Below are 27,940 nucleotides of genomic sequence, written 5' to 3'. Positions count from 1 at the left end.
TGCTTTTTGCCCTGCTAGCCACTTTCAGCCTCATCCACTCTTTCCGTATTCGCTCTGGCACCATGTGTCCCAGAGTTATGCCATATACACTCTCCCACCGCCCCTTATACTCTTATTCCATCCACTGTTTCACCTTGCATTCATTCTCACAGCAGCATCTACTATCACATACGCTGCACTTTTTAAAATGTCCACCCCTTTGTGTCTCTCATTGTTTGTGTTTGCCATTTTCTGAACGTTAAATAAAAATCGGAGCTGCTGATTACCCACCTGTTGAGAGACGAGGATCCAATCCATGTGGTGAACATATACGGTCCCAATTCTGATACAACTGACTTTTGGGAATCAGTCTCTCAAGCGATCGAGAATATTCAACAAGATGAGCTCCTAATTGTAGGTGGAGATTTCAATCTTCCAATAGACCCTTTATAGACAGCAATTCAAAATGCTCGTTCCAACCTTCTCGTTCCTACGAATCATTCACACGCCTATGCAACAAATTCTTATTAAAAGACTCCTGGCGGCTCCAACACCCTGACGGGAAGGACTATACCTTCTACTCCGCACCACACAATTCATGCTCCAGAATTGATTATATCCTAATTTCAAGCCCTTTCACTCACCTCATCGAGGAAACAGATATTGGTCCAAAGCTGATATCCGACCATGCTTGCATTAGCGCCAAGCATGCGGGCTCCCACTCAATTTTACCCCCAAAACGCTGGCGTTTTAATGACGAAATCCTATCTGATCCTTAAACAAACAGTTAATCGAAGACGCCATAACTGAACACATCTCACTGAATGACTCCCCTGAGATGCACACCTCCATAGTCTGGGACGCACTAAAAGCCACAATTAAAGGGATAATCATTGGCATCAGAGCAAGAACCAATAAAAAACTAAATCTAGGTCTTGATAGACTCGAAAAAGACATCAAATCCCTAGAAATCACCCATTCTACTGACCTAGACAACAAACTTGTTTTAGAACAATTGAAAAAAAAATACGAATATAATGCCATTGCAAGCAGGCGTGCAGGTGTCTGGGTTAATAAATTCAAAGCCCTGAAACTTTGCGAAGGGAATAGAGCTGGGAAACTCCTTGCGTCCTATCTCAAGCATAAACAAAAATTGCTTTCTATAACCTCAATCAAGGACTCTGCTAATAACACACATACCAAACAGGGGAAAATTGTTGACACTTTCAAGTCCTTTTACGAAGACCTATACAAGAATATGTTGTCCTTTACACCCGGCCGCTTGCACTAAATACCTAGATGCCTTGAATCTACCCAAGCTCTCTGAAGAAGAGAATTCTGCACTAGGATCCCCCATTAAAGACGCAGAAATCCTGGCCTCTATTAAATCACTTAAAAGCAACAAAGCCCCTGGTCCAGATGGGTTTTCTGCGAATTTCTATAAAGCATTTGATAAGTCACTAATCCCCATGCTCCAAAAGCTTTTCAACTTGATAGCCTCTTCTGGTAGTGTTTCAGAATCAATGGGCGAAGCCACTATAATTGTTATCCCGAAGGAGGATAAAGACCCCCTCCTAACTAAAAACTATCGTCCCATTTCACTCATAAATCTGGATTGCAAAGTCTATGCAAAAATCATAGCGAGCAGACTAAATACCATTCTTCCCAAATTAATCAGTGATTCTCCGGTGGGGTTTTTAAAGCATCGTATGTCCAACGACAACACACGTCTCTTATGCCATATCCTAGAGAAAGCCAAAATAACACTCACCCCAATGGTAGCCATAACCCTCGACGCTGAAAAAGCGTTTGATAGGGTCTCTTGGCCCTTCTTACACCATTGCATGACAGCCTTTAACCTAGGGAACTCCTACATCAACATGGTAATGGTCCTTTACTCCTCGCCGTCTGCTAGAATTGCCATCAACGGTACCCTTTCAGACTCTTTTCGCTTACAACAAGGCACCCGCAAGGCCTCATTTCATTGTTGGCTAAACTGGATCACAAACCTGAGAGGTTCTGACAATATCTCACTCCAAAACACCCCATGGCGCCCCCTCACAGACAAATGTGGACATCCCTCGACAATTACTTCAGCTTACATAAACCCCCGTGATTCCCTGCCACAAACTTTCTGCTCGTTACACCCATGGGACCGTGTCTGCCCACTACCAATCCTATTCAATAACCTCTCGTCTCCTCTGGTTTACCTCACCCGGAGTGGGCCGCTATCTGTGTTCCAACACCTGTGTAGAAGCTATTTTCGAAGCTAATGATTGCTATCATGCCGCCTTCACTAATTGCTGTATATTTTCTTTTTTTCTGTATTAGTCCTAATTTACCTCATCTATTCATTCTACCCAGATTTTAAGGTGATTGTTCTATTTCTTTATTTATTGTATTCGCTGTCATATCTCTTGTGATTACCTTTGTCGCCAATGCTTCCTTAATGTATGTTTTTTTGTATATTTTTGTTTTGCTATGGAAACTACCAATAAAAATTTGTGAAATAAAATAAATAAATAAATAATAATTAAAAAAACAAGCATTGGAAATGCAATAGGTCTCGCACCATTAGAGTTAGTGTTTTTAGAATTGTTTATGGGTGTTTTTTGTAAATGTTTAGCATTTTTGTTTCCTGTAGCCAATGCTAAAGAATTACAAATAAATAAAGCCATAAACATTTCTAAAAGCTCTAACTGAAATGGTCTGAGACCTATTGCACTGTGTGAGGGTGAGGGGTTGAGGGTGAGTGAGGGTGAGGGTGAGGGTGAGTGAGGGTGGGTGAGGGGTTGAGGGTGAGTGAGAGTGAGGGTGAGTGAGAGTGAGGGTGAGTGAGAGTGAGGGTGAGGGTGAGTGAGGGTGAGGGGTTGAGGTTGAGGGTGAGGTGTTGAGGGTGAGTGAGGGTGAGGGTGAGTGAGGGGTTAAGGGTGAGTGAGGGGTTGAGGGTGAGTGAGGGTGAGGGGTTGAGGGTGAGTGAGGGTGAGGGGTTGAGGGTGAGTGAGGATGAGGGGTTGAGGGTGAGTGAGGGTGAGTGAGGGTGAGGGTGAGGGGGGTGAGGGTGAGTGAGTGTGAGTGAGGGTGAGGGTGAGTGAGGGGTTGAGGGTGAGGTGTTGAGGGTGAGTGAGGGTGAGGGTGAGTGAGGGTGAGGGGTTGAGGGTGAGTGAGGATGAGGGGTTGAGGGTGAGTGAGGGTGAGTGAGGGTGAGGGGGGTGAAGGTGAGTGAGTGTGAGTGAGGGTGAGGGTGAGTGAGGGGTTGAGGGTGAGGTGTTGAGGGTGAGTGAGGGTGAGGGTGAGTGAGGGGTTGAGGTTGAGTGAGGGGTTGAGGGTGAGTGAGGGTGAGGGTGAGTGAGGATGAGTGAGAGTGAGGGTGAGTGAGGGGTTGAGGGTGAGTGAGGGTGAGGGGTTGAGGGTGAGTGAGGGTGAGTGAGGGTGAGTGAGGGTGAGTGAGGGTGAGTTAGGGTGAGGGGTTGAGGGTGAGTGAGGGTGAGGGGTTGAGGGTGAGTGAGGATGAGTGAGTGAGGGAGAGTGAGGGGTTGAGGTTGAGGGTGAGGGGTTGAGGGTGAGTGAGGGTGAGGGGTTGAGGGTGAGTGAGGGTGAGGGTGAGTGAGGGTGAATGAGGGTGAGGGGTTGAGGGTGGGTGAGGGGGGTGAGGGTGAGTGAGTGTGAGTGAGGGTGAGGTGTTGAGGGTGAGTGAGGGTGAGTGGTTGAGGGTGAGTGAGGGTGAGGGTGAGTGAGGGGTTGTGTCTTAACTTTGGTCCCAGCACCATGAAACAGGAGTCTCTTGAGGGGATAAAGGTGGGCCTGGCAGTCAAATGTGTGCTGTCATTGGCGAGGAGTCAAATAATCAGTGATGTCACTTTCGCTATCCTCAGCGAATTAATGAGCTGATGTCCATGTGCATATACATTCCACTCTGTACCGCGAGGATTGTTGTGGGTGAAAAACGCTCTTAAACTTATATCCTGGAGGCGTGATCCAAACCAGGTTTTCTAGACCCACAACAAAAAGCAACGGTTTATAAAAAATATATAATTGGAGAGGTTAAAATGTGATTCAAATAGTAATTCAATTCCCCCCCCCCCCCCTCTCTCGCGGTCCTTGCTTCCTGGAAGGGAGCCAAGCCCTTGGGGCGGGGTGCTGCAAAGCAGGACAGGCTGTGGTATGCACGTGCAACAGGAAATGAGGCAGCCTGCGCCCACGAGGACTCTCTCGAGCAGGGTTAGGTGCACAGTTTGTTTAGAATGTGTCCGTCCTGTAAGCTGAATGTTGCACCTTTGAACTTGTCGAGGGAAAGGCAGAGTTGTGTTTTTAATATACAAAATGGATGTGATTCAAATAGTAATTCAATCCCCCCCCCCCCCCCCCTCTCTCGCGGTCCTTGCTTCCTGGAAGGGAGCCAAGCCCTTGGGGCGGGGTGCTGCAAAGCAGGACAGGCTGTGGTATGCACGTGCAACAGGAAATGAGGCAGCCTGCGCCCACGAGGACTCTCTCGAGCAGGGTTAGGTGCACAGTTTGTTTAGAATGTGTCCGTCCTGTAAGCTGAATGTTGCACCTTTGAACTTGTCGCGGGAAAGGCAGAGTTTTGTTTTTAATATACAAAATGTTTTACCTCTGCAGAGACGTCTGGTCCTCGAGGAACGAATGCATGGTTTCCCAAAGTCCAGCAGCATGCCCTACTCCCAGAGTCGAGGCGAACATCCATCACCCCATAAACCGTTTCCCACGGCTTTTTACGAAAGTCAATAGATTACAGATATAAACAAGACGGAGGGAAGGAAGATAAGGGGAGGAGAAATGCGACACGGCGGGCAGGGGAGGGGGCGGAGCGGGGAGAGGGAACAGACGAAGGAACGGCAGATAAGGGGAGGGGAGAGGAGAAATGCGACACGGCGGGCAGGGGAGGGGGCGGAGCGGGGGCCTGAAGTGCGGCTGAGGGAACTGATGTGCACGCGCTTTTAAGCTCAATGCGCATGCGCATTGAGCTTAAAAGTCACGGGCACTGCAAGGAATCGCCACGATTCCTTGCAAGTTGGATAAAGAGTGGATAAGCCACCATAGTCTCGCTTGCTCGATGCGCATGCGCATCGACAGGCGAGACCTAAAAAGGAGCCTTTAAGAATCAATACAGTGGATAATCTGTTCTTCCTTATGCCAGTATATTTTTTTTGCCTTTTGGTAAATGTAGTTTTATTATATGGCATTTATATATCGTTTTGTACTGCTGAGTTAACAACTTCAGAACTGCAGGAAATAAATGCATTACACGCTTTCACATCCAAATATAGCATGAATCTAACTGCACTGGGGTGTGGTGGAATTTTACAACAGCTGAAGTGCACCTGAAGGGCGGGCAGGGAGGGGCAGAGTCAATCTCATTTCTGGCTACTCCCAATATGTTACCACCTGACTCTGTCGTATCTGCCTTCTTGTCCATCTGTGCAAGGTAATGTTTTTCTGAAATGCAATACGCTGCCAGGTTTTGGGAGTAAAAAACACACGATCTAGTGTTTCCCTTTTTCTCATTGATGCACACAATAATTCCCAGCATGATAGCTGATTTTAAGTGATTTAGTAGTTGCAGCTGTTTTGCCTGCAGATCATGCACTCCTACCTCTTCAAGTTATGATAATCTTAGGCTGTCAAAGTTTGTTCAAATTATTTCCTAAACGCTCTCTAATACACACCCTCTACTATTTCCTGTCCTAAAGCTGAGGGTAACCTCCCACAAAGATCATACTGTAGAGGTTGCTTTTCTACGTTTGGAGAGAATGCTTGCAAATCAAGACTTGTATTTTTTTTACCTGTTCGTGAGGCTAAAGAGGGCACGAGCCCTCCGGCTTCCGACTGAAAGGGAAGAGCCAACTTTCATTAACGAATATTTTGAACTGTTGTTATGCTCATTATGTTATAGGTTTTCCTGCCTCTTTGTATAACAATTTAAAATGGTGAAAATTACAATCACTTACCTTGTTTTTCTGCTTCTAGCTTTCCCCTCTCAATGCACGCTGCGAACATTAACCTAAAGTTAATAGCAATGAACTGTCATTGCACCTTAAGTCAAAGTGAAGGCTGACCAAGCACATAGAGCTTCTGAGAAGGTTAATGCTTTATGTAATGAGAGAATTGTCTTCAAGGCTACACCACTTCTAGAGGTATCTGAAGATATGTGTTTTTTAGAAGCCAGATGACTTTCTCATAAAACTATTGAAATTTACCAAAAGGTGTTAATTGCTGGTTTCAAATAAAACGTTATTGTAATTTCTGAAACTGAAATTCCCCCGATGCAATTCATTTTTGGGGGAATTTGATTATTTAAATAATGACTTGCTTACTGGCACTAGCTGTACACTACCCTAGTATAACCATGCCATAGACCATCTGTGACTTACAATGATTTGTACTGTCAGCTGTTACCTTCCCATGAGCTATTTGTCTTCAATATTGATATGCCTTTGTGCTTCCAGGATATTTGACCTGTTGCTTAATTAGGCTATTAGGGGCTTCTGCCCTATAAAGCCCACTTGATTTGCAGGCTCCGTTTACATCCCATCCCCAATTGCAAAGATCCACCCTATCCCATACTATGTTCAACCTTTATATGGAGTCACTGTCAGAGATCCTCAAACAAGCAAACCTATCTTATCACATGTACCTGGATAACACTCCGCTTTACCTAAAGATTTCCTCCCCGGAAGACATCGTAAGACTAAACGACACACTTCTGATAACTCAATTCTGGCTATCACAGTACCACCTCAGATTGAATGCCCTGAACACCTAATTCCTACTCCTATCCCTACCACACAGCTCACCAACAGCGGAATAATAGATTACCCACCTTAGTGCCCTCAATTGCAACCTATCATCGAATCAACAAAGTCCATCTGGATAAAAGTCTCAACATGCAAGCACACATCAGTGCAGCCACAAAAGGAGCCTCTTTCCAAATTAATATCCTCAGGAAGGTAAAACCAATTATACCACTTGCAGATTTCAAGATGGAAGTAAAGTACCTGGTAATTATCAGACTACAATACAGGAGTTGCAACCTTAACAGGTCTGCTGAAAGGAAGAACTGCACCACTTAAGGCAATACTCAATCCAGCAGCAAGATTGATTATAGGATCGGGATGTTTCAACCACATCACTCCATCTCTAAAATCTCTCCTCTGGACCCTTCCGAAGCAATGGTGAGCTGATGATAGCTGCTTGATGCACAAAGCCCTCCACCATAAGACACCCTTAAATCTGATATGAGATCTAATATCCGTATGCAGCCGCTCCCTTAGGAGTACTAGCTCCTTCCTAGTTGAACCTCCAAGATTCAGAAAAAAGAAGACCTATGACCGCACCTTCTAAATGTCAGCCCCAAGAATTTGGAACTCTCTTCCTCCAGAAACACGTGGAACTTTTCAATATTAGCCTATCAGAAAGAAGTCAAAATTATCTTATTTAACAGATTCTTTCCATAAGATCTCCTTTTCAGGATCAGACCTAATTGTTCCAATACCAGAGTCTTAGGAAGAATTGGATAAAGGAAGCCCTTGTGCTGTAGACATACTACTATAGCAACGCGAGTCATCATCCCCCCCACCCAAGATAGTTTGGGGACAGTGTACAGTTATTTTTCATTTTTCATTATATTTTATGGGTGGTTTTCTGTGTTGTAACGGGATATGGGTTGCTTTCTATACAACACTCTGGTACTCGTGTGTCTTCTTTGTACGTTATAACACTCTTTAAATAAATAAATCTCATATCAAGTGGAAATTCGATTTTCCTCTGATGGATGCACAGTGCAAGAGATAGTGCCATTTTGACAAACAACGTGCCTTGCATGGATGATACAGTCTAATTCAGATTCAATTTAAGATCTACTTCACTCAGAAAAATGTATGAGGACAATGGCACTTTGTCAGTTGCTTTATAGACTTTATTCCCCAAAACCGACATTGGTCAAGCTCTCACTCTGTCAATGGTTAGTGATTTACTTCCCCCAAAAAGATAATCAGGTCACCCCAGTTTCACTCATTACGGCCTTGATCACTATCACAGTTTGTTTCTGGGAATAAAGTAACTAACAGCTGGCAGAGTGCCAGCTTCTTTGTTGCATGCTGTGTACCCTTCTGCCTGCTGTGTGGGGTAAATATATCTACACACGTACATAATGGGTAACCATGTAATATGGCCCTGTATTGCCATTGAGGGGTTATGATGACTGTAAACCACAAGGCCGAGTACTTTGTAGACGTCACAAGAACCTCGAACGTGTTTTCAATGTGCAAACTAATTTATACTATTCATAATATGCGTATTTTCATACATATTTAACGTTTGCTGATCACACATGTTGCATTGAAGGTTAGGTAATACATTAGTTTAAGGTCCTAAGTCCTGTTTGATCCCTTTATAGCGAGACTAGATTTGCGGCCGCTGCACAAATTGCAGTTTTGTGCGTGTCTGATTAGTTCCTTTAACTTTGTTTGAATGTGATGTGTATATTGATGCTTTACAAATGAATAGAAATGGTGCATGTCAATCGCAGATGTTTGTTGTTGCTTTTTGAAATGCTAGGATCAGTACCTAGTTTGTGCTAACAGCAAAACATTGATTGTTCCCCTAGGAACCGACTGTTGGTGCCGAATATCGGTGCTGTCTAATCTTACATCTAACAAGTCTTCTAAGACCTTCCACCTTTGTCTCTATCTCACTCTTTCATACCGGCATTTGTTCTTTACCACTGTTTTCCGATAGCCCCGCCCTGTTCTTTCTCCCTTCTGCCTCTATCTCTTGCTCAAAGTCAATGACACTCAATAAGGGTTTTTGCTGGCCACCTGTAGCAATCAGGACAAAGTAAGCATTGGTTAAAACAGACAGTGTTTTACTATTGCCATCTAAATTACACCTTATTTTTTTTACTACATTGGTTGCATGCAATATATTCCTGCGGTGTAGGCCATACCTCAGTGAAACCTCGCTCCCTGTAAGGTGTCGAACCCAGCAGGGCAGATCTTTCGGGATGGCTGGCATTCTGCAGACTGGAAAGTGGTTGGGAGGAAAGAGGCTCCTACAACCTTCTGGGATAGACAAACTGTGATAAGAGGCTATGTTGGAGACACTAGAAGGGCAGACTCACTAAAAGGTTTCAGCCAGTAATGTAGGAAAACAGGAAATCTTTTTGAGATAAACGTGTAAATGCATTGTCAGAGTTTCATCTAAGATTCAGCCTAGGGTTCTAATCTGAACTTTAATATGCAATGGATAACGCGCAAAAATGTTTTGATTCTACGAATATAGTCGGAAGGCAATCATGCTTGCTTGTATGCTGAGTATGCTTTGTGTGGTGGCATCATGGATACCATTCAATTACAAAACTATTTGTCTTTCAGTGCTTACTGCAGATTCCAGGCTGCGAGAAATAGAAAGCTTTCATGCCACACAAAAATCTGAGGTAAGGATTTGCACTTATTTAGATCATCAGTGTTCACGTCCATGATTTTATTTATTTTGTTTATTTTTAATGTTTTATAGAGCGCAAACTTGACTCGTGAGGGTATCAGAGCGCTTTACAAGGTTTACAAAAATAAAATGCACAGAAGTGAACGAAAAGGCATAGACATACAGAAGAATACTAAACAATTGGAAGGTTATTTACGTATGGTAAATTAAGTTATCATGTTTGAAGATCATGCACTTGTTTTAGTGTGGCCGGTTTAACAGACTGCATACAGGAGGCTACTCGTTATCCCTTTTTCTCAAATCAGCCAGTGCTCATTTTCTCTCCATTTCAAGATAAACACCATGTCCACAAACAAACAATTTTTTTTATATCAGTGGGCTCTTGTAAACCCAACAACCCACAGCAATTTTGGCAAAACTAGACTTTAACTTCAGGGCACAACTGAACACCTTTCTATTTTCGCTGCAATAACATGACACTATTCTTGACAGTTAGTATTCAAGTTCTTTGGAAGTACACTTAAGCCCTCATTACACAAGCTGTGGGGATGGGAACAGACTCACAGAGACAGGTACTGAAGGTAATGCTGGTTTTATTGTTTTGAAGATGCGCCTTCGCTGAATCACTCTCCGGTAATAGGGAAGGGGAATTTCTGACTCTGTCTCCGCAATGGACTGCCTGTTCCTTCGCCTCTCTGCTACCGCTCCGCTCCTCTCCCGGGGACGACTGGGTCTTGTAGTCCGGAGGTCAGCCGTGTTACCTTCCAGCTCGGGTCACGGTATGGAAAGAAAGATGCGGGACAGACTTTAGTCCTGGTGCAATTATATACAGTGTGGGGGAAGGGAGTGAGAGTCACACGTGTACAACCAACTCTGAAACACTATAGTGCCGGTTCAGTGAAAGGGAGGGGGGGGATAGTGCAGAGGAATGCCGTGTGAGTCTCGGGGAGGCTTAGCCCACCTACGTCCCTCCCAGCCTGCAAAGCGTGACCGTACCTGCGAGAGCCACACTTTCCTCGAAGTGTGGCTGGGCGAAGCGCCTTCACGTTGGCCTCCTGGCTTGTCACTGTAATCGATTCGTCTCACTCCGTGCTCGCCTTCGGTCGCCTCCTCCTCCTCCTCCTCGAGGGTCCGAGCTCCTGTGGTGTCCCCGCTGCCTGCCTCCGTTCTCCAGTCTCCTCCGATCTTTCTCTCCTTCTCTGCTCCCGTACTCCACTCTCCTCCCGTACTCCACTCTCCTCCGTCGTTCTCCTCGTCTCTCCCAACTACTCCGCCGCCTCCGGGTGATGAACACACCTGTGTGTGTTCAAGGCTGGGTTTTACCTTGAAGTCGTGGGCGTGTTCCGGCATGAGTTCCGCCCAATTAAAGAAGCAGTGCTCCTCTGGAGAACGAGCCTCGGGTCCGGGTGGAACGTCCTCCTTGCTCTTCCAGTTGCTGTTCGAAAAAAGGTAAAAGCAATAGGGCATTGTTCAAGGAAAGTTGTCCGTCATGCTGCATTGGGTCATCCGGTACTCCCCCGTCACACACCTTCCCCCTAGGATTCTCCCGATCGGGGAGTAGAAATCTTGACAAGTAATCACCATTAGCATTGTCCTTCCCCTTTCGGTGGCATACTTGAAAGGTGAAGGGCTGGAGGGAAAGGAACCAGCGCATAACCCTCGGATTGTTGGACATGTTGCAACTCATCCACTGCAGGGGAGCGTGATCTGTGTACAGGGTGAATGGGTGCCCCTCCAGGTAATAACGCAGCTTATCAAAGGCCCACTTAATGGCGAGACATTCTTTTTCTATTGTCGGGTACCTCACCTCCCTAGGGAACAGTTTACGACTTATGTATAATATAGGGTGCTCGATCCCAGCATCAGTCTCCTGGGACAACACGGCCCCTATACCAAAGTCGGAGGCGTCAGTGTGTAGTATGAAGGGCCTGGAGAAGTCGGAGGAGGACAATACCGGACTGGTAGTGATGACCCTTTTCAACCTTTCGAATGCCTTCCATATTTCTGGAGTGGGTTTTTGGTAATCGAGGGCAGAAAACTGTTTTTTTAACGTATCTGTGAGGGGTGCCGCGATGTCCGAAAATGAGGGTATGAAACGGCGGTAATAACCGACCAACCCCAAGAACGCCCTCATGTCTTTTGCGGTTTTCGGGAAAGGGGTGTCAGCTATGGGCCTGACCTTTTCAATTTGTGGTTCTATAATTCCGTGTCCGAGCATATATCCGAGGTATTTGACCTTCTGATACCCTATGTAGGACTTCTTAGAATTGATATGCAATCCAGCAGTTCTTAGCTGTTGTAGGATGGTTTGAAGGTGTTGAAGGTGGCTCTCTCAAGAAGGGCTAAATATAATGATGTCGTCCAAATAAGCGGAGCTGAAGCTTTGGTGCTCCCTTGGTACTTCATTCATCACCCTCTGGAAGGTGGTGGGCGCCCCGTGTAACCCAAAAGAGAGTATGTTGAACTTGTATAGTCCGTCTGGGGTGGCAAAAGCGGTTTTTTCCTGTCTTCTTCTCTTAACGGGACCTGCCAATATCCCTTGGTCAGGTCGAGGGTGCTGATGTACTGGGCGTCTCCCAACTTTTCGATCAACTCGTCGATTCTTGGTAAGGGGTAGGCGTCAAAGGAAGACACTGCGTTTAAGGCCCTGAAGTCCATGCAGAACCTGCTACTGCCATCCGGTTTGGGGACCATCACGATCGGTGAGGACCATTCGCTACGTGAGGGCCGGGTCACTCCGAGTTGGAGCATTTCCTGGACTTCTTTACGTATGGCCCCTCTCTTGGCCGCTGGTACCCTATAGGGTCGTTGTTTGACCGTAGTACCAATCGGGGTTTCTATTCGGTGTTCTGTCAGGTTGGTCTTCCCGGGTAGGTTGGAGAACAAAGGCGCGAAGGGCCGTAGAATCCTTTGTAGTCCTTCCTGTTCAGTTTGATAAAGGTCTCCATTAATCACGAGCTCGTCCAGGGTGGTGACGTCTATGTGTCCTGTGGGCATGGCGAGATGGTTGCTAATGGGCAGAGTACCCAGCCATTTCTTTAGCAGGTTTATGTGGAAAATCTAGGTTTTCCTTCCGGACAGCTGGAGCTTGTATGTGGTTTTCCCTATGGTCTCCACCACACGGTAGGGTCCCTGCCACTCATTGTGAAACTTCTTGGTGGGTGATGACAATAACACGAGCGCCCAGTCACCTATAGCGAGTTGCCTCCATCTCTTTCCCTTGTCGTAGTAGGTTCTCTGTTTACTTTGGCTACTTTCCAGGTGGGAATACACCAGGTCTCGTATCTTTCCCAACTTGTTCTTTAGGTCTTGGCTGTATTCCAACAGCGTCTTGGTTTCCCCTTGTTCTTCAGCCTCCCAGACCTCCTTAGTCATCTCCAGGAGACTCCGGGGTTGTTGTCCATAAAGCATTTCGAACGATGAACAGCCCAGACTGCTCTGTTTCTGGCCCCTGATTACGTATAGGGCCAACGGAAGCAGAAGGTCCCAGTCGTTCCCATTCACGGTGAGCATTTTCTTTAAGGTTGACTTCAAGGTCCCATTGTACCGCTCCACCAGACTCTCCGTTTGTGGGTGATATACCGAGGTCCGGATCTGGTGGAGGTTCAGGAGTTGGCACACCTCCCTCATCACTCTGGACATAAATGGAGTGCCTTGGTCTGTTAGGACCTCTTTAGGAAAACCCACCCTCGAGAATAACTCCATGAACTTTTCTGCGATGTTTTTGGAGGTAGGGGCCCGAAGGGGAAAGGCTTCCGGGAATCTCGTGGCGTAGTCCACAATGACTAGAGCGTACTGGTTCCCTCGTCGTGTTTTAGGGAGGGGTCCTATGAGGTCCATAGCCACCCTCTCAAAAGGCGTCCCTATTATAGGTAGGGGTTGAAGCGGCACGCCTGGGGGTCTCTGCGTGTTTTTTCGTTGGCAAATGTCACATGTCTGACAATGGGTTTTTATGTCCTTGTATACTCCCGGCCAGTAGAAACTCCGTAACATGTTCTGGGTGTTTTTTTACTGCCGGTATGGCCGGCCAATAGATGCGTATGTGAAAAAAACATAATCTGTTCTCTAAAACATACTGGGACAATAAGCTGGAGGGGTTCGTCATGGTTTCCCTGCCTGTATAGCAGGTCGTCTTTTATCAAGAACCGGGGATACTTGGGTTTGGGGTTGTCTTTGTCTGCGTGTGCTTGTTCCCATGCGTTGAATAAGTAGCGTCATTTGCCTGTGCAAATTTAAAACTGCGGTCACCCGCCCACGGGTCAGGGGAAGTCAAGGCAGGGACGGAAAGGTAGTATGGGGCCTTCCCCCTCTGTAAGGTCCCTGAAAACAGGTCGAGAAAATGGGGGTTGTCAGTCCCTATGAATATTTCCTCTGAGAGAGTATTAAGCACCCCGACCTTAACCACTAGGGTCGTTCCCCCCTCAAGATCTAGGGGAATATAAGCTACTGGGTAACTTTTTATGTCTCCGTGTACGCATTTGATATATACCACGGTGTCTGGCATTACCTGGTGTGACTTCACCCAACCTCCCTGCACCACTGACTGTTTACAGCCCGAATCCAGGAGAGCACTAACCTTGGCCCCATTCACCCTTACACTTACGTGATAGGCCCCTCCGAGCTCTGCGGTGTACATGATGGCTTTGGGCAAATATCCAACGTCCATCGGCTCCTCCTGACCTCGTTTCTGGGGACACAGCCGAGCTATGTGGCCCCATGCCCCTCAGTCGAAGCATTGAGGTCCTTTGAACCCAGAGACCTTAGAAACCGGCGGTCGGGGTACGGGAAGGCCCGAGGGGAGGACGTTGCTTTCTTTCCACCTGGGGAACATGTTTGCTTGGTCTGTCTGGCTCGCCGGGATGTATCCGGGGTTGGGCACGGGCAAAGGTAGACGCCATCTCCATGGCTTGAGTGGTGGTCAGGTTGGAGTGTTGCCTGAGCCATTTCTGTGTCCCATAAGGCAGTGCCTCGAGGTACTGTTCCAAGTAAACTTTGTCCATTATTTCCTCTTTGGTACTCACTGTTGGGGTGAGCCACTTGTCCGCGACTATCTTTAATCTAAAGAACAGTGTTTTGGGATTCTCGCCCGGGGTCCCTCTCTTCTTACGGATTGGACACAGTAGGCCTCGGCATCCAGGCCCAAATGATCCAGGATGATGGTCTTGATCTGGCCATAAGGAGTCTGGCCTGTGCTATTGGCCACCTGGTATGCTGCCTGGGCCTCACCTGGCAGGAGGGGTGCAAGGAAGAACGGCCATTTCTCCAACGGCCACCCGCACACCAGGGCTACCCTCTCGAAATTTACCAAAAAGGCGTCGGGATCTTCGCCAGCAATGTACTTCTGTAGCGAGATACCCGACGGGGTGGGGTGTGGCCTTCCTGTTTCTCTTGGGGGATTGCTAGTGGGATCATATATGGCTTTCTGGAGTCCCTCGATCTGGGTGGAGACAGTGTTCCGAAACGTCTCCCTGTCAGCTTGTGCAGAGGCGAGCTGCTGCTCCACCGCCCATCCTAGTTGCTCTTGTCCCTTGATCAACGCCTGTAGCAACTCTTCCATCTTTGTGTCCCAGATGGTCAACGAGCTGCCCGCATTCTCCACCACTTGTGGGGATGGGAACAGACTCACAGAGACAGGTACTGAAGGTAATGCTGGTTTTATTGTTTTGAAGATGCACCTTCGCTGAATCACTCTCCGGTAATAGGGAAGGGGAATCTCTGACTCTGTCTCCGCGATGGACTGCCTTTTCCTTCGCCTCCTTGCTACCGCTCCGCTCCTCTCCCGGGGACTTCTGGGTCTTGTAGTCCGGAGGTCAGCCGTGTTACCTTCCAGCTCAGGTCACGGTATGGAAAGAAAGATACGGGACAGACTTTAGTCCTGGTGCAATTATATACAGTGTGGGGGAAGGGAGTGAGAGTCACACGTGTACAACCAACTCTGAAACACTATGGTGCCGGTTCAGTGAAAGGGAGGGGGTGATAGTGCAGAGGAATGCCGTGTGAGTCTCAGGGAGGCTTAGCCCACCTATGTCCCGCCCAGCCCGCAAAGCGTGACCGTACCTGCGAGAGCCACACTTCCCTCGAAGTGTGGCTGGGCGAAGCGCCTTCACGTTGGCCTCCTGGCTTGTCGCTGTAGTCGACTCGTCTCGCTCTGTGCTTGCCTTTGGTCGCCTCCTCCTCCTCCTTCTCAAGGGTCCGAGCTCCTGTGGCGTCCCCGCTGCCTGCCTCCGTTCTCCAGTCTCCTCCGATCTTTCTCTCCTTCTCTGCTCCCGTACTCCACTCTCCTCCGTCGTTCTCCTCGCCTCTTCCAACTACTTCGCCGCCTCCGGGTGATGAACACACCTGTGTGTGTTTAAGGCTGGGTTTTACCTTGAAGTCGTGGGCGTGTTCTGGCATGAGTTCCGCTCAATTAAAGAAGCAGTGCTCCTCTGGAGAACCAGCCTCGGGTCCGGGTGGAACGTCCTCCTTGCTCTTCCAGTTTTCCAGTTGCTGTTCGAAAAAAGGTAAAAGCAATAGGGCATTGTTCAAGGAAAGTTGTTGTCCGTCATGCTGCATTGGGTCATCTGGTACTCCCCCGCCACACAAGCCAAGGTAAATTCAATAACATGTTTAAATGGTGTTTCCATCTAATATTGGATTCCAGGATGGGGGAAATTACAGCACTCTGTTTTTCCCCACATTAATTTCTCTAAATATTACCTAGTGGAATTTGTGAGAAGAAAAAAACATTTGCAGTGGTTAAGAGGATGAATTTCGGGTTGTGATAGCTCAACTACATGTTTAATCCTCATTAATACTATATTAACTTGAAATAAGACAGTAAATATGCTGCACTATCAATGTCCAGTCTTTCCATCAGTATGTCAGAAATACCTCAAATAATCCCTGGCTTTTTACCATGTTTGCCATTGCCTAATTTTTACAGAAGTTCAACATTTCAATAAACCATATAAATATAATTGTTTATGCTATTTTAGCCCTGTATGAAATAGTTCTAACAACGAGTCATTTAACTTTGACAATCAGTGGTGAAAATAAGGGTTTGACGATTGAGAGGTGAAATAAGAAATTGGAGTGATTTCTTTCAGTTTTGTTTGATCATTGGGTAATTGGGGCGGTAGTTTGTGAAGTCATCTGGGTACAGGTGTGGGGGTTTGAGCAGGGGGACTATTAGTCTAGATTTCAGGGATGATGATAATATCAATGCAGATCAGGAGTTGATGTCCAGAGAAAGGGTAGTGGCAGAAGGAGGGAGGGATCCGATGAGGGTGGAGGGTATGTTGGCATTGTCATTTAATGTGGCTTTGAGGAAAGACTGATTGTAGATCAGGTAATTTTGGTAAGAGTTTGTAAGGAGTGACAGGTGGGAATGCTGTGCAGATTACATAAAGATCACCAGTTTTGTTGTGGGGGTTAACCAGCTTAATATTGCAGAGTACTTTATTAACCTTGTTGATGAGTAGTGGTTAATGTTTATTAGGTTGTCAATTAAGTGTTGGTTCATGTTATGGCGTGTATGCTAATGAAGTGCTTGACTGTATTGAATAGTGTTTTGATTTTGTTCTCAACTTTTTGTGTGGTTTTTTTTTTTGTGTCAATGGTGGGTTTGACTTTGCTGGTAAAAAGGGTGAATGCAGTGTTTGCAGAGGTGAGGGCAAAGAATTATTCAGGGAAGCTGAAAGAGCCTAAGGTACTTTCTGCTTTCATGCTGATGTGCTTGTTGGCTACGAAGTCCTGTGAATACCAGGGTGAATTGAGCTTAGGTTTGACTTTCGTCAAGAGAGGTGGAACTTATGCATCAACAAGGGTTGTCTGTCATGGAAAGAGTAGAAGATCTCGTGTAGGAGATGCTTTTGGAAGGGCTGGGGTTTAGAGGCGTTAGGCAATTTCTTATGTAATGGGTTTGTGATTACAAGATGGCAGGAAAGGGGCATAATGGCCAGTCTTTCATGATTTCGAAATGTGAAAGTCTCCAAAGTAAGTTTTGTCAATGCTGGAGATAGAGTTGTAGGATTTTAGGTTAGAGAGGTCATACAGAAAGGTTTTGTTGCAACCGAGTAGGCCATATATGGAATGTTCTTGACCTGAGTGCCACTTTTGACACTGTTGCTCATCACACTCTATTGCGGCGCTTGCATGAGGGCGGTGTGGGCGGTAAGGCTATGATTCCTTTTTAACACCTTGGCTGCTAGGGAGATTTTCCTCCTGTGCTGGAAATTGTTATAGTCCATTCATCATGACGAGCTCAGCTCGTCATAAGCACACGACCAGTGTACTGCATGACAAGCTGAGCTCGTCATGAGCAGGGAAGGGGTTAAGCGACCGCTGCTTTCAGGTGTCACAAAAACCTTTCCTTTCGGAAAGTGTCAAGCTAGATCAGGGGGTCCCACAAGGCTCCATTCTTAGTCTACTTTCTTCAATCTGTACATCGCCCCTTTGTCAGAGATTGTGGACAAGTTTGGAGTAAGTGTCCAATCATATGCTGACGACACACAACTCGTGGTAATCCTGACTCCAGAGTCGGCAGAGGCCGCACAGAATTTTACACTGTGTCTGCAAGAGTTGGCGTCCTGGATGGCCTCGAACTGTTTGAAACTAAACCGTAATAAAACTGAGGTTTTAATCCTAGGCAAGGCCCCCTCGATTTGGTCATCTGCCTGGTGGCCATCCACCTTGGGCCAGACCCCTTCCCCTAAAGATCAGACCTGGGGATATGGCTGGACCCTAAACTGTCGTTTGAGACGCACACGAGGCGAGTGACGGGAAACTGTGTGGGGATTCTACGCACTCTTTGCAAGACCTTAGATGTACTCCCAGTGTCAGCAAGAAATTCAATGGTCCATGCCCTTGTGACATCCCGACTGGACTATGGGAATATTCTGTACCTGGGTGCTAACTCCAAGTGCGTTCAGAGACTTCAGCACATTCAGAACGCGGCTGCTCGTCTCGTTCTAATGCTCCCCAAGAGAGCGTTATCCAGCAAGGCTCTCGAATCCTTACACTGGCTTCCGAGGAGGAAACGTGTTCTGTTTAAGGCTATGTGCATTAGTCAACGGATCTTGCAGAAGAAAGGCCCTTCTTACTTACACAATCTCCTTATCCTCTATGTTCCCACGCGAGGTTTAAGATCCAGTGGTACGGGCCAGGTTCCCATATCTATTATCAGAAGAGCTAGGATGGGCGGACGTTCTTTCAGTTTCCTAGCAGCATCTTACTGGAACAAGCTCCCGGTGGGGCTCCGACTGGAATCGTCTGGGACAATCTTCCGGCAAAAGCTTGAGACATGGCTTTTTCCATCTGATAATTCCATTGTTTGATTCTTCTTTGTCTCTCTTTCCCTGGTATGGGACCTTGTCGCAGCGCGGGGACGCACAAGTTGTGCAACCAGGCGCTTTATAAGCTTAAATTGATTGATTGATTGATTGAAGGATGTGTGGATGCAAGCATGAAGCATGTTTTTTTTTTTTTGTAAACAATTTTTATTGCAGAACCAATCACAGAATATGTCAATCACATAAGTATCATCAGTGTGAAATCCCCCCTCTTGTTTTTAAGTCCCCATCAGGTATACACAGCCGTTCAGCCTACATCCCGGAGGTCGGGCGGCAAAATCTCAAATCGGTGCAATCCTCACAATCTGAGGTCACTGTACGGCGCATGTGGGGGGTTCCGCTGTCTGCTTTTGGATTTTGCCCTAATCCCCCCCTCCCTGCAGTGTCTATAACTAAAATCCCAACTACACTACCGGTAAGGGATTCCCCCCCCCCCCTCCCCCTCCCCCCCCCCCCCCCCCCCCCCCAAGTGTCACCAATCGCTCACGGTCGGGAATTGAGTCTGTATAACTGCAATCAAAGGGCATTAGTTATCTACTGTGTGTGTGTGACAGGTGTTGGTGCTGCCATTCCTTGGCCGTTAGTGGCATTAGTCGTCCCTTCTCGTTCATCCTCCTCCTCATCTAGTGTGCTATCTCGCAGTGCCTGCACCAAGAGTTCCCATTCCATAGCCGCCTCCAGGGCCCGCTCGTCTGCCTTCCTACGCGCTAATTGATACCTAATCGTGCTCTCGCTCGCCGCCCATTTCAAAAACTCAGCGAGCCATCTCCGATGTGTCGGGCTCGTTTTCGCTTTCCATCCCCTTGTCAATTCCCGCTTGGCTAAAAGGAGGCCCATATCTTTGAACCTGCTCGACATCTTATTTTTGGGTGTGTGTGGAAACCAGTGTAGAATGCTGACTGCCGTAGTGTATTGGAGGTCACTGTCTGCGGCCTCGTTCAAGGTGCCGCCAATGTCCCTCCAGTAGTCTTGCAGGTGGGGGCACTCTCTGAGCATGTGAGTCAGACCTGCCCCTAGTGTATTGCAGCGCAGGCAAGCGGCCTCCTCCGCTCCAAAATATTTCTGTATGTTGCCCGGGGTAAGGTAAGCTCTGTGGAGAATATGAAAATGGATAAGCTGGAATCGTGCGTTCCTCGTGCTCTTCCTAGCCCGTCCCACCAGTTGCATCCATGTGGTGTCGGGGATCTCCATCTGCAAATTTAATTCCCACTTGGCCTTCAGAGTAGTCAATGGCTGCAGTGTTTCCCTCCGCATTCTCGAATACAAGCACGTAACCGCCTTATAGGTGCCTGCCGACATCATAGACATCATAATGTACTGGCAGGTCTGGGCTATCGGCTGCTCCGCGAGCCCCATTCCCCAGTGTCCCTGTATGGCTCGCACTACTGCCGCATGCAATAAGTAGTCGCCTCGAGGGAGGTCGAAACGTTCTTGCAGCGTCTGATATGGGACCAATGCTCCATCCTCGAACAAGTCTCCCACCACCTGTAGCCCCGCCTCTTCCCAGCCCTGCAGGTGTGACCATTCGCCCCCATGCAGAAGCGCCGTCACCATGCCGAGGGGGATCTCGGGCGCATATGGGCATTTAAACCTCGCGCGCTTCGCCGAACGGTTCCAGCACAAGCGGAGAGTTCTCTCCTCAAAGGACAGGTCTCTCAGTGGCAATCTTTGTCGCAGGGCAATGAAGGCAAGCACATGCCGGGGGATGCCGTTGCCTCGGTCTTGTTCTGGACCGCGGTAGACTCTCGCAATTTCTTGCGTTAGGGTCTGGAGCTGAGCTGCCAAGTAGTAGAGCTCAAAGTCTGGGACAGCTAGGCCTCCCTCGTCCTTCGGGCGGATCAGGGTGGACAGTGCCACTCTTTGCCTGCCCGCGCCCCATAGAAAGGAGATAATCGTTGATCGCAGCTCTCGGAAAATCGCGGCCGGGACCCAAACAGGTAAGGTCCGGAAGTAATACAGCAATCGGGGCAATGCTACGATCTTTAGTAGCGATATGCGGCCTGTTACCGAAAACGGGATAGTGGCCCAGAAGGACATATTGCCTTTTAAGGCCCGGATACAGCGTCCAACGTTCCCTTCCAGCATGTCTGCCTCTTCATGGTAAATATGTACTCCTAGGTATTCCAAGCAACTGGGCTCCCATCTAAGTAAAGGTCGTAGAAAGGGCTGGATCTTGTGTTTACGTAGGGTAAACAGGCAGGTCTTTGCCCAGTTAACCCTCAGGCCAGATATCTCTCCAAAACGCATCAGGAGTCTTTCCGCCCCCGACAGCGCCTCATCGGCATCTTCCAAGAAGAGAAGGAGGTCATCCACGTACAGCGAGATAAAATGACGAGTCCCATTATGAGCCAGACCCCCGTAGTAGGCGCCCCTCCTAGCCATCGCCGCCAGGGTTTCCACCACCAAGGCAAACAGCAGCGGAGATAGCGCGCAGCCCTGCCTGGTGCCGCGAAGCACTTCAAATTGGTCCGGGTGCCCACCCTCACTCTTGCCTTCGCCTCAGTATATAATACTTTCGTCCATTGTATGTAGCCCTCTCGGAGCCCAAAGCACTGCAGCACTCTATAGAGGTAATCCCATTCCAGGCTATCAAAAGCCTTCTCTATACCCACCGCCAATACCAGGGGAGCTCTTGCCTCCGGCGGTAGGCTGGTCAATAGGCTTGTCAATCTCCTAATATTGTGGCTGGTGTTTCGCTTGGGAATAAACCCGGATTGGTCTCTATGAACCAGGGTCTGCATGTGCTGTAATAACCTATTTGCTAGCACCGTACTCAGGATTTTATAGTCGGTGGTCAGCATTGATAGTGGTCGGTAGGACGCCGTATTAGTGCTCTCTCTCCGCGGTTTCAGTAGGGGGATCATTAAAGCTTCACGCATTGAGCATGGTAGTTGTCCCTTAAGCTTAGCCTCAGCGTAAATAATTTGTAGTCGTGGGCCTAGTTGATCTAGGTATCGCCCATAAAACTCAATTGGCAATCCGTCTAGGCCTGGGGTCTTATTCCGGGCCATCCGCTTTACCGCTCCTCTGATTTCCGGTAATTCTATCGGGACTCCCAAGGCTTTCGCCTGGTCCTGGTCCAGTCGCAGCAACTGCAGGCCCTCTAGGAAAGCTGCTATATCCCTCTCTTTATCGCCGAGTTCGCTCCTATATAATTTCTCATAATAGGTCCTGAAACTATTCAGGATCGCCAATTGCGTGGTACACATGCTGCCTTCCCCCGCTGATATGGCCAGAATCGGGTGGCTACGTCTGGTGGGGTTGGCAAGCCAAGCCAGTAGGGTCCCCGCCTTGTCCCCTTCAGCGTGCGTTTTCACCAGATACGTCTTGTAATCATAACTAGGGAGGCGTTCTAGTTCTATCGCCATCGCCTCCCTTCCGCACAGAGATCCCCCTGGAGGTCAGGCCGGTCTGGGCGCGCCCGCTCAATCTCGCGCAGTTTACGTTCCGCCCTGTCCAAGTCATCCAACAATGTCTTGCGGGCTCCCGCGAATTTTCCGATACAATGCCCGCGGATTACTACCTTAAGGGCTTCCCATTCTGTGGCTCTGGAGTTGGTGGATCCTTCGTTCTCCGCAAAATATTGCTCAATTCTCTCTCCCAGCGCCACGCGGAACGGCGGGTCATCTAAAGTGTCCGGACGGAGCTGCCACGTCAGGACCTTCGAGATTTCAGTCATCCAGTCAAGCGATAGTAACAGGGGGTTATGGTCCGAAATCGTGCGCGCTAGGTATTCAGTGTGGGCGATTGCAGGGAGCACAAGCGGAGAGCACAAAGAGGCGTCGATACGAACGTGGAGGTCGTGGAGGCCAGAGTGGAATGAGTAATCTCGCTCGAGAGGATGTTGCGTGCGCCAAGCATCTGTTAATCCCCACTGTCCCTGCCAGTCTAACCTGCATTTCGCTAGTCTGCGTACTGGGGATGAGTGTAACGGAGGGTGCGATCTATCTAGGTCAACATCTATTACTGAGTTAAGGTCCCCCCCAATAGAACAGGGCCTGCAAGGTAACTAGCCAGTTCCCCGGAGAGCCGCGCATAGTATGCAGCTTGGTCCACATTGGGTGCATACGCACTGCAAAGCACTATGTGACACCCTCTAAGGGTTCCCTCCACTGCCACAAATCTTCCCTCTGGATCCACCACCTGTCGAGTAACTTGGAACGGGGTACCCGCCCTTATCCAAATCAAGGCTCCCCTAGCGAAGGCCGAATATGTGGTGTTAAACAAGTGTCCCCATCATCTACGTTGCAGCGCTATTCCCTCCTCTTTCATTAGGTGTGTCTCCAGCAGCAGCGCTATATGAACCCTCCTGCGAACTAGATAGGCGTGTATTTTGTGTCGTCTGGTCATGGTGTGCAGCCCCCTCACATTCCAGGTCACACACTTTATCATTCCTGCATTAGTCATTATCCCATGCAGTGTGGTATTGCGCACTATATCCGTACACCCGATCACTCATGATGACACATTCCCTCCTCCCCGCAACAACAACCCCTCTCCCCTCTCCCGCAACTACGCCCCTGGCTCCCCCAACTGCCTCAGGCTCCCCGCCCTCCCCCAGAACAGGACCTAACTGTGCTAGAGTCGCTCCCATCCAAACCATGTGCGGGCAACCGTGCCCTTTTCCCCACCTAATCCGCAGTCTGCACCGCGGAGGCCTTATGGGCCCTAAGAGGCACGAGTTGGCTACGGGTTTTTTGAACCTCAGTCTCCTTCCCCCGCCCACATAATAGTGTTACTCACAACATTATCGTCCAAGATCTGCCTGCTCCGGTCATGAGGTCAGCCAGGTTCCGTCAACAAAGGGTAGAACTGGGCCGGCAGAGCCCCCCTAGCCCTCAACAATCTCCCCCGAAGTCTGCGGTGTGATCTCTGGGCCTTTTCCAGCTGCCAAATTCCGACAGTTCCGTTTCAGAGTCCGTTGCTCGAGTCTCTGAGCCCGAGGCCCGCTCCGACTGAGTCAAGACAGCACCCGATAAGTCAATTACCGCCTGTAGTGCGGCCTTCCGTTCGCTCTCCGTCTGCGAGACCGTAGGTTTACCAGTCTTCCGTTTACGGCCCCGCACCCTTCGAGATCTTCGCAGCGGCAGTTGCAGCCGCTCTTCCTCCTCTCTCATGCGTGCTCCATCTGTTCCGGCTTTGTATGTGTCCCACCAGGCCCATGCATCCGCTGAGGTAGGAAAGAACAGGGACTTCTCGTTCACTACCACCCGCAGCCTGGCCGGAAAGAGTAACGAGTACTGTAGGCCCTCTGCCCTAAGTTCTTTTTTGATGGATAAGAAAGAGGCCCGTAATTTCTGGGTCTCGAAGGTATAGTCCGGGAACAGTGTCACTCTGCAATTATCTACTTGGAAAGGGCCCGCTGTTCTCGCTCGTTGCAGTAGCCAGTCTCTGTCCTTGTAGTATAGTAGTTTGATTACTACCGGTCGGGGCGATTGTCCCGGACTGGGTGGTTTGACAGGTACCCGGTGAGCCCTTTCAATGGTGGAGAAAGGAGAAAGTCCCTCAGGCGCAACTTCCGTCTGTAGCCAGGTGGTCAGATAGTCCACAATGTCAGAGCCCTCTTTTTTTTCCCGGAAGGCCCACAAGGCGTACATTGTTACGTCTGCTGCGGTTTTCTGCATCTTCTGCCCGCCGCTCGAGGGCCTGTATTCGGTCCAGAGTTTCTGTTAACCGACCTTCCACGGATTTGTGCGCGGGTACCAGCTCTTTCAGGGTTGATTCTGTGGTTTTGACCCTGTCCGACAATTTCCCATGGTCCGCTCGTAGTAGTCCAAGGCTCGTGGCTACTTGTGCTATGTCCTGGTGCAGGGCATCTTTTGTGGCGGTGATAGCCTCTAGGATTCGGTCCGGCATCTGCTGAAGGTCTGGTGGGGCCGACACTGAGTCGTCAGGAGCTTCCGAGCCAGCGCCCCCCTCTCCCTTCGGGCCTCTGGGTTTCCCCATAGTTACGGTCTATTGTTCGCGGACCGGGGTAGTGCAGCACCGAGGGCGACGGCTGGCGCCCGTCCCGGGAAGGGGAACAGCTCGCATTTAGTAGGGGTCAGTAGGCCGGTGGGCTCATGAGCAGCGGCAGGTTCTCACTCAGGGCCTCTGACCCCGCGCAGCTCCCAGACAATCGGATCCCCACTTCTAGTCACTCTCTTCTGGGCAGCTCCCGGCGCTTCTCACTAGCGTGATCCTCGGGGCTGTGTTGGAATGCTGGCTCCGTCGCTCCCCCACCAGTGAGGCGCTCCCAAGGCGGTGTCCACGGGGGTGAAGGCCGAGTTCCTGGCGAGTACGCCAATGGTCTCTCCTCCTCTCGGCGGTTACTGCGCACCAGCTCCGAGGGCAAGGTCCAGGGGGGCTCCCCCAGCGCGGCTCACAGCAGTGTTAGTTCCCCGTTGACTTTGCCGAGGTGGCCCGGGTCCCCTCAATGGCGGCCAAGGAGCAGACGCAGGTCGCAGGGTCCCCGGCTCCCCACAGGCGTGGCTCTCTCAGTGGGGCCAACACCAGAACACCAATAGGGCGTCCCCCCCCTTCAGAGCGGAGACCCGTCTCTTCACGCGTGTTCCCCGCAATGGGGCTCGAGGGTACTCAGTGAGGCCGTTGAGCCGGCGGCCTCAGTGCTTCCAGCCCCCGGCAGCATCAGCGGGTCGGTGGCCGCCCGTTCTCGTAGGTCCCGATCCCAGGGAGCCGCGTCGGCGGTCCCCGCTTCAGAGGCAGCCCAAAGTGCTCCTGTGGCCCCCCTCGAAGCAGCAGGTATGCGAATGGGGAGGAGCGGTGCTCGCGGTCCCGGAGGTGAGCCGCTCCCCCGCTGACTTCAGAGCGTCGCCGCAGGTGGGGCCGCCACCCGTAGCTGCCGTACCTGCGGTCCCAGTAGCTCGATGCACTCAGGCGATCCAGAGAAGGCGGGGAGAGCAGCGCAGCCCGGTCCTCTCTATCTCCGGTCGTCTTAGGCCCCTGGAGCCGGGGTGTCGATTTGGCCTTCTCCGGGCGGGGGAGGGGCTTCGCTAGGGCCGCGAAGTGACGGCAGGCACGGCTCCGGGCCAAGGGTCCAGCGGAAGTCGCCCACTCCTTTGTTCAGCGCCTTGCGCCGGACTAGCCCTTGCTGGCGAGTCTCACGGGTGGGTGGATTGGCTGATCGGCAAGTGGTTCATCGCCGGTCGCGGGATCGCCGCCATCTTGTGGTCCAGCGGACCGGAGCTCCGTCACCAGCTCGTCCCCTTTTCGGCAGAAGTATCAGGTCGCCAGTGTATATTCTGAGAGGAAGCAAGAGGGCAACATGAAAGGACATTTTTTATTGATGATGAGATCTCTTCACGTTTCCCATAGGCTAGGGTGGCACAGGGCATGAAAGCCTTATTGTACAAACTCATCAAATATAGTGGATATCAAGATGTCAGTATTGAACAGGGTGGGCTTTGTGAGTTGATCAGCATGGAAGGGATAGAGGGTTGGTGTTGTTGCATGAGTTGTGCATTAACGTGGATGAGAATGGACGGTGCACTTGGGAGCCCCTTTTTTGTAGGCATAAAGGAACGTTGGGTAGGGGAAGTTGTGCATGGGATGGGTCAGTGACAGGGTGGGTGCAGATGGCTTAAGTGCTGTATACATTCATAGATATGAAGTGGGCATCGCCACTTGCTTGTACAATGGAGAATGGCTTGTGGGTTCGATGATGGGTGCTCATACCAGAATGTTGGGTGAGGAGTTAGTGCGGCAGGTATTCTGGCCCGCATTACTTTTTACCCATAACTATACAGAAAGGAAGAGTCATCGCCTGCTACTTTGGCTCAATGCCATACCTATAGGTGTCTCCGAAGACTGGATACCTTCGGAACCTATAGAGGACATCCTCCAATCGAAAATATCCAGTTCATTGGCTGATTGTTGTCCAGGGACTTAAGTTATAGTGTCCTCTGACTTAGTTTTCACTTTTAAATTAAGCTAGTACCTCAACCTTCCTATTGGTATTCACAGTCCTAAACAATATTATTCAAATTGAAGGTTATTTTACAATGCCTCCTATAAAGGGTAAGTGCTTCCAAACTGTTCTGCACTATTCTCTTGGCTGTGAATTTCAGTTTTTACCTTTATGTGAATATGCAGTGTTTTTGCTTTTTTGATTATATAAGCCATTTGATGATCATTATGAGTAAGGAAAGCTCGAGCTATCGAGGCAAGTCACATCTCCTTGCAACTCCCTCAGACCTGTAGTTTATGGAAGTATCTGGTTATGGTAAATTTCCCTAGGTAGTGGAGAATAGGGGTATATTTATGAGTTTAATAATGAAATATTTGCTGGAGAACTGGGATTTACAAGAAAGTGATTTTTTCGACAGTATAGGTTAGGTCCTTGTATAGCAGCTGCAACTTAAGAAAGTAAAATATGCTTTTCACACACGGATTTTCCCAACCCTCCTAACATATCTTCTTTCTAGAATGAGAGATTGAAACGGTACTGTGCAGAATTGGAAGAAAAACTTGAAACCTCCGAATTGCAGGTCAAACAGCAGTCTGCAGAGTACAGAAACCAACTGCAGCAAAAAGAGGTAATTAAAATATATGCAAATATATATAGCAGCAGGATGCAAAATTAGACCTTTTATAAAATGTTGGCGATTTAGCTGCTATTCTGCTACCAAGTAAAGTTTGCTTAACCTGCACATCTGTAATAGTTCAAATCTGTAAAGTTATAGTTACAGGGAAGTATCCTATTTTTGTTGTTGCCTAGTAGTCTATAAAAGTTGCGGCTCTAGTATTCTACCTTGATTTCATATTTCTTTTCAATAATTAATATGTGAGGGGGGAGATGTTGGAAAAAGTGGCACGTGTGACATAAATCCTAGCATTTATGCACTTATGTTTATGACTCGTCGTTGTCTTCATGTGAATAACTGCCAAGTGTACCCTATTATTATTGGGGTCACACCCAGCAGATCCTCTTTGTCCCAAAACAAAATACACACTTCAGAGAAAAGGAGAAGCGGCCGGTGTCTCTCGCACTCTCTCTAGCAGTGTTATGCTCTGTTAGTAGGGGCAGGGGGTGTTAAGAGTCAGACAGACCTTTCAGAGAATCTCTTATCTTCTACTGATGATAAATGGAGCCCTGCTTTTAAATCTCCAAATCAGTACACAACATATTTTACTATCCTATTATAATTTTTCAGTATTAAAATGATCATAAT

The 27,940-nt window shown here is 48.8% G+C and overlaps 1 protein-coding gene across 1 annotated transcript in view; it reads left to right on the top strand.

Annotated features, from left to right (window-relative positions):
• The window catches only part of TRIP11 (thyroid hormone receptor interactor 11), a 485,462-nt gene that overhangs the window by 54,080 nt on the left and 403,442 nt on the right, over nt 1–27,940 (top strand). The window contains exons 2-3 of the mRNA XM_086937682.1: nt 9,372–9,433; nt 27,194–27,304. Of these exons, the coding sequence (XP_086793808.1) occupies nt 9,372–9,433; nt 27,194–27,304 (173 nt within the window). The remainder of the gene's footprint in view (nt 1–9,371; nt 9,434–27,193; nt 27,305–27,940) is intronic.

This window comes from Lissotriton vulgaris, chromosome 9 (genome assembly GCF_964263255.1).
Source record: "Lissotriton vulgaris chromosome 9, aLisVul1.2, whole genome shotgun sequence".
NCBI lineage: Eukaryota > Metazoa > Chordata > Amphibia > Caudata > Salamandridae > Lissotriton > Lissotriton vulgaris.
This window is presented reverse-complemented; position numbering and strand designations above follow the sequence as displayed.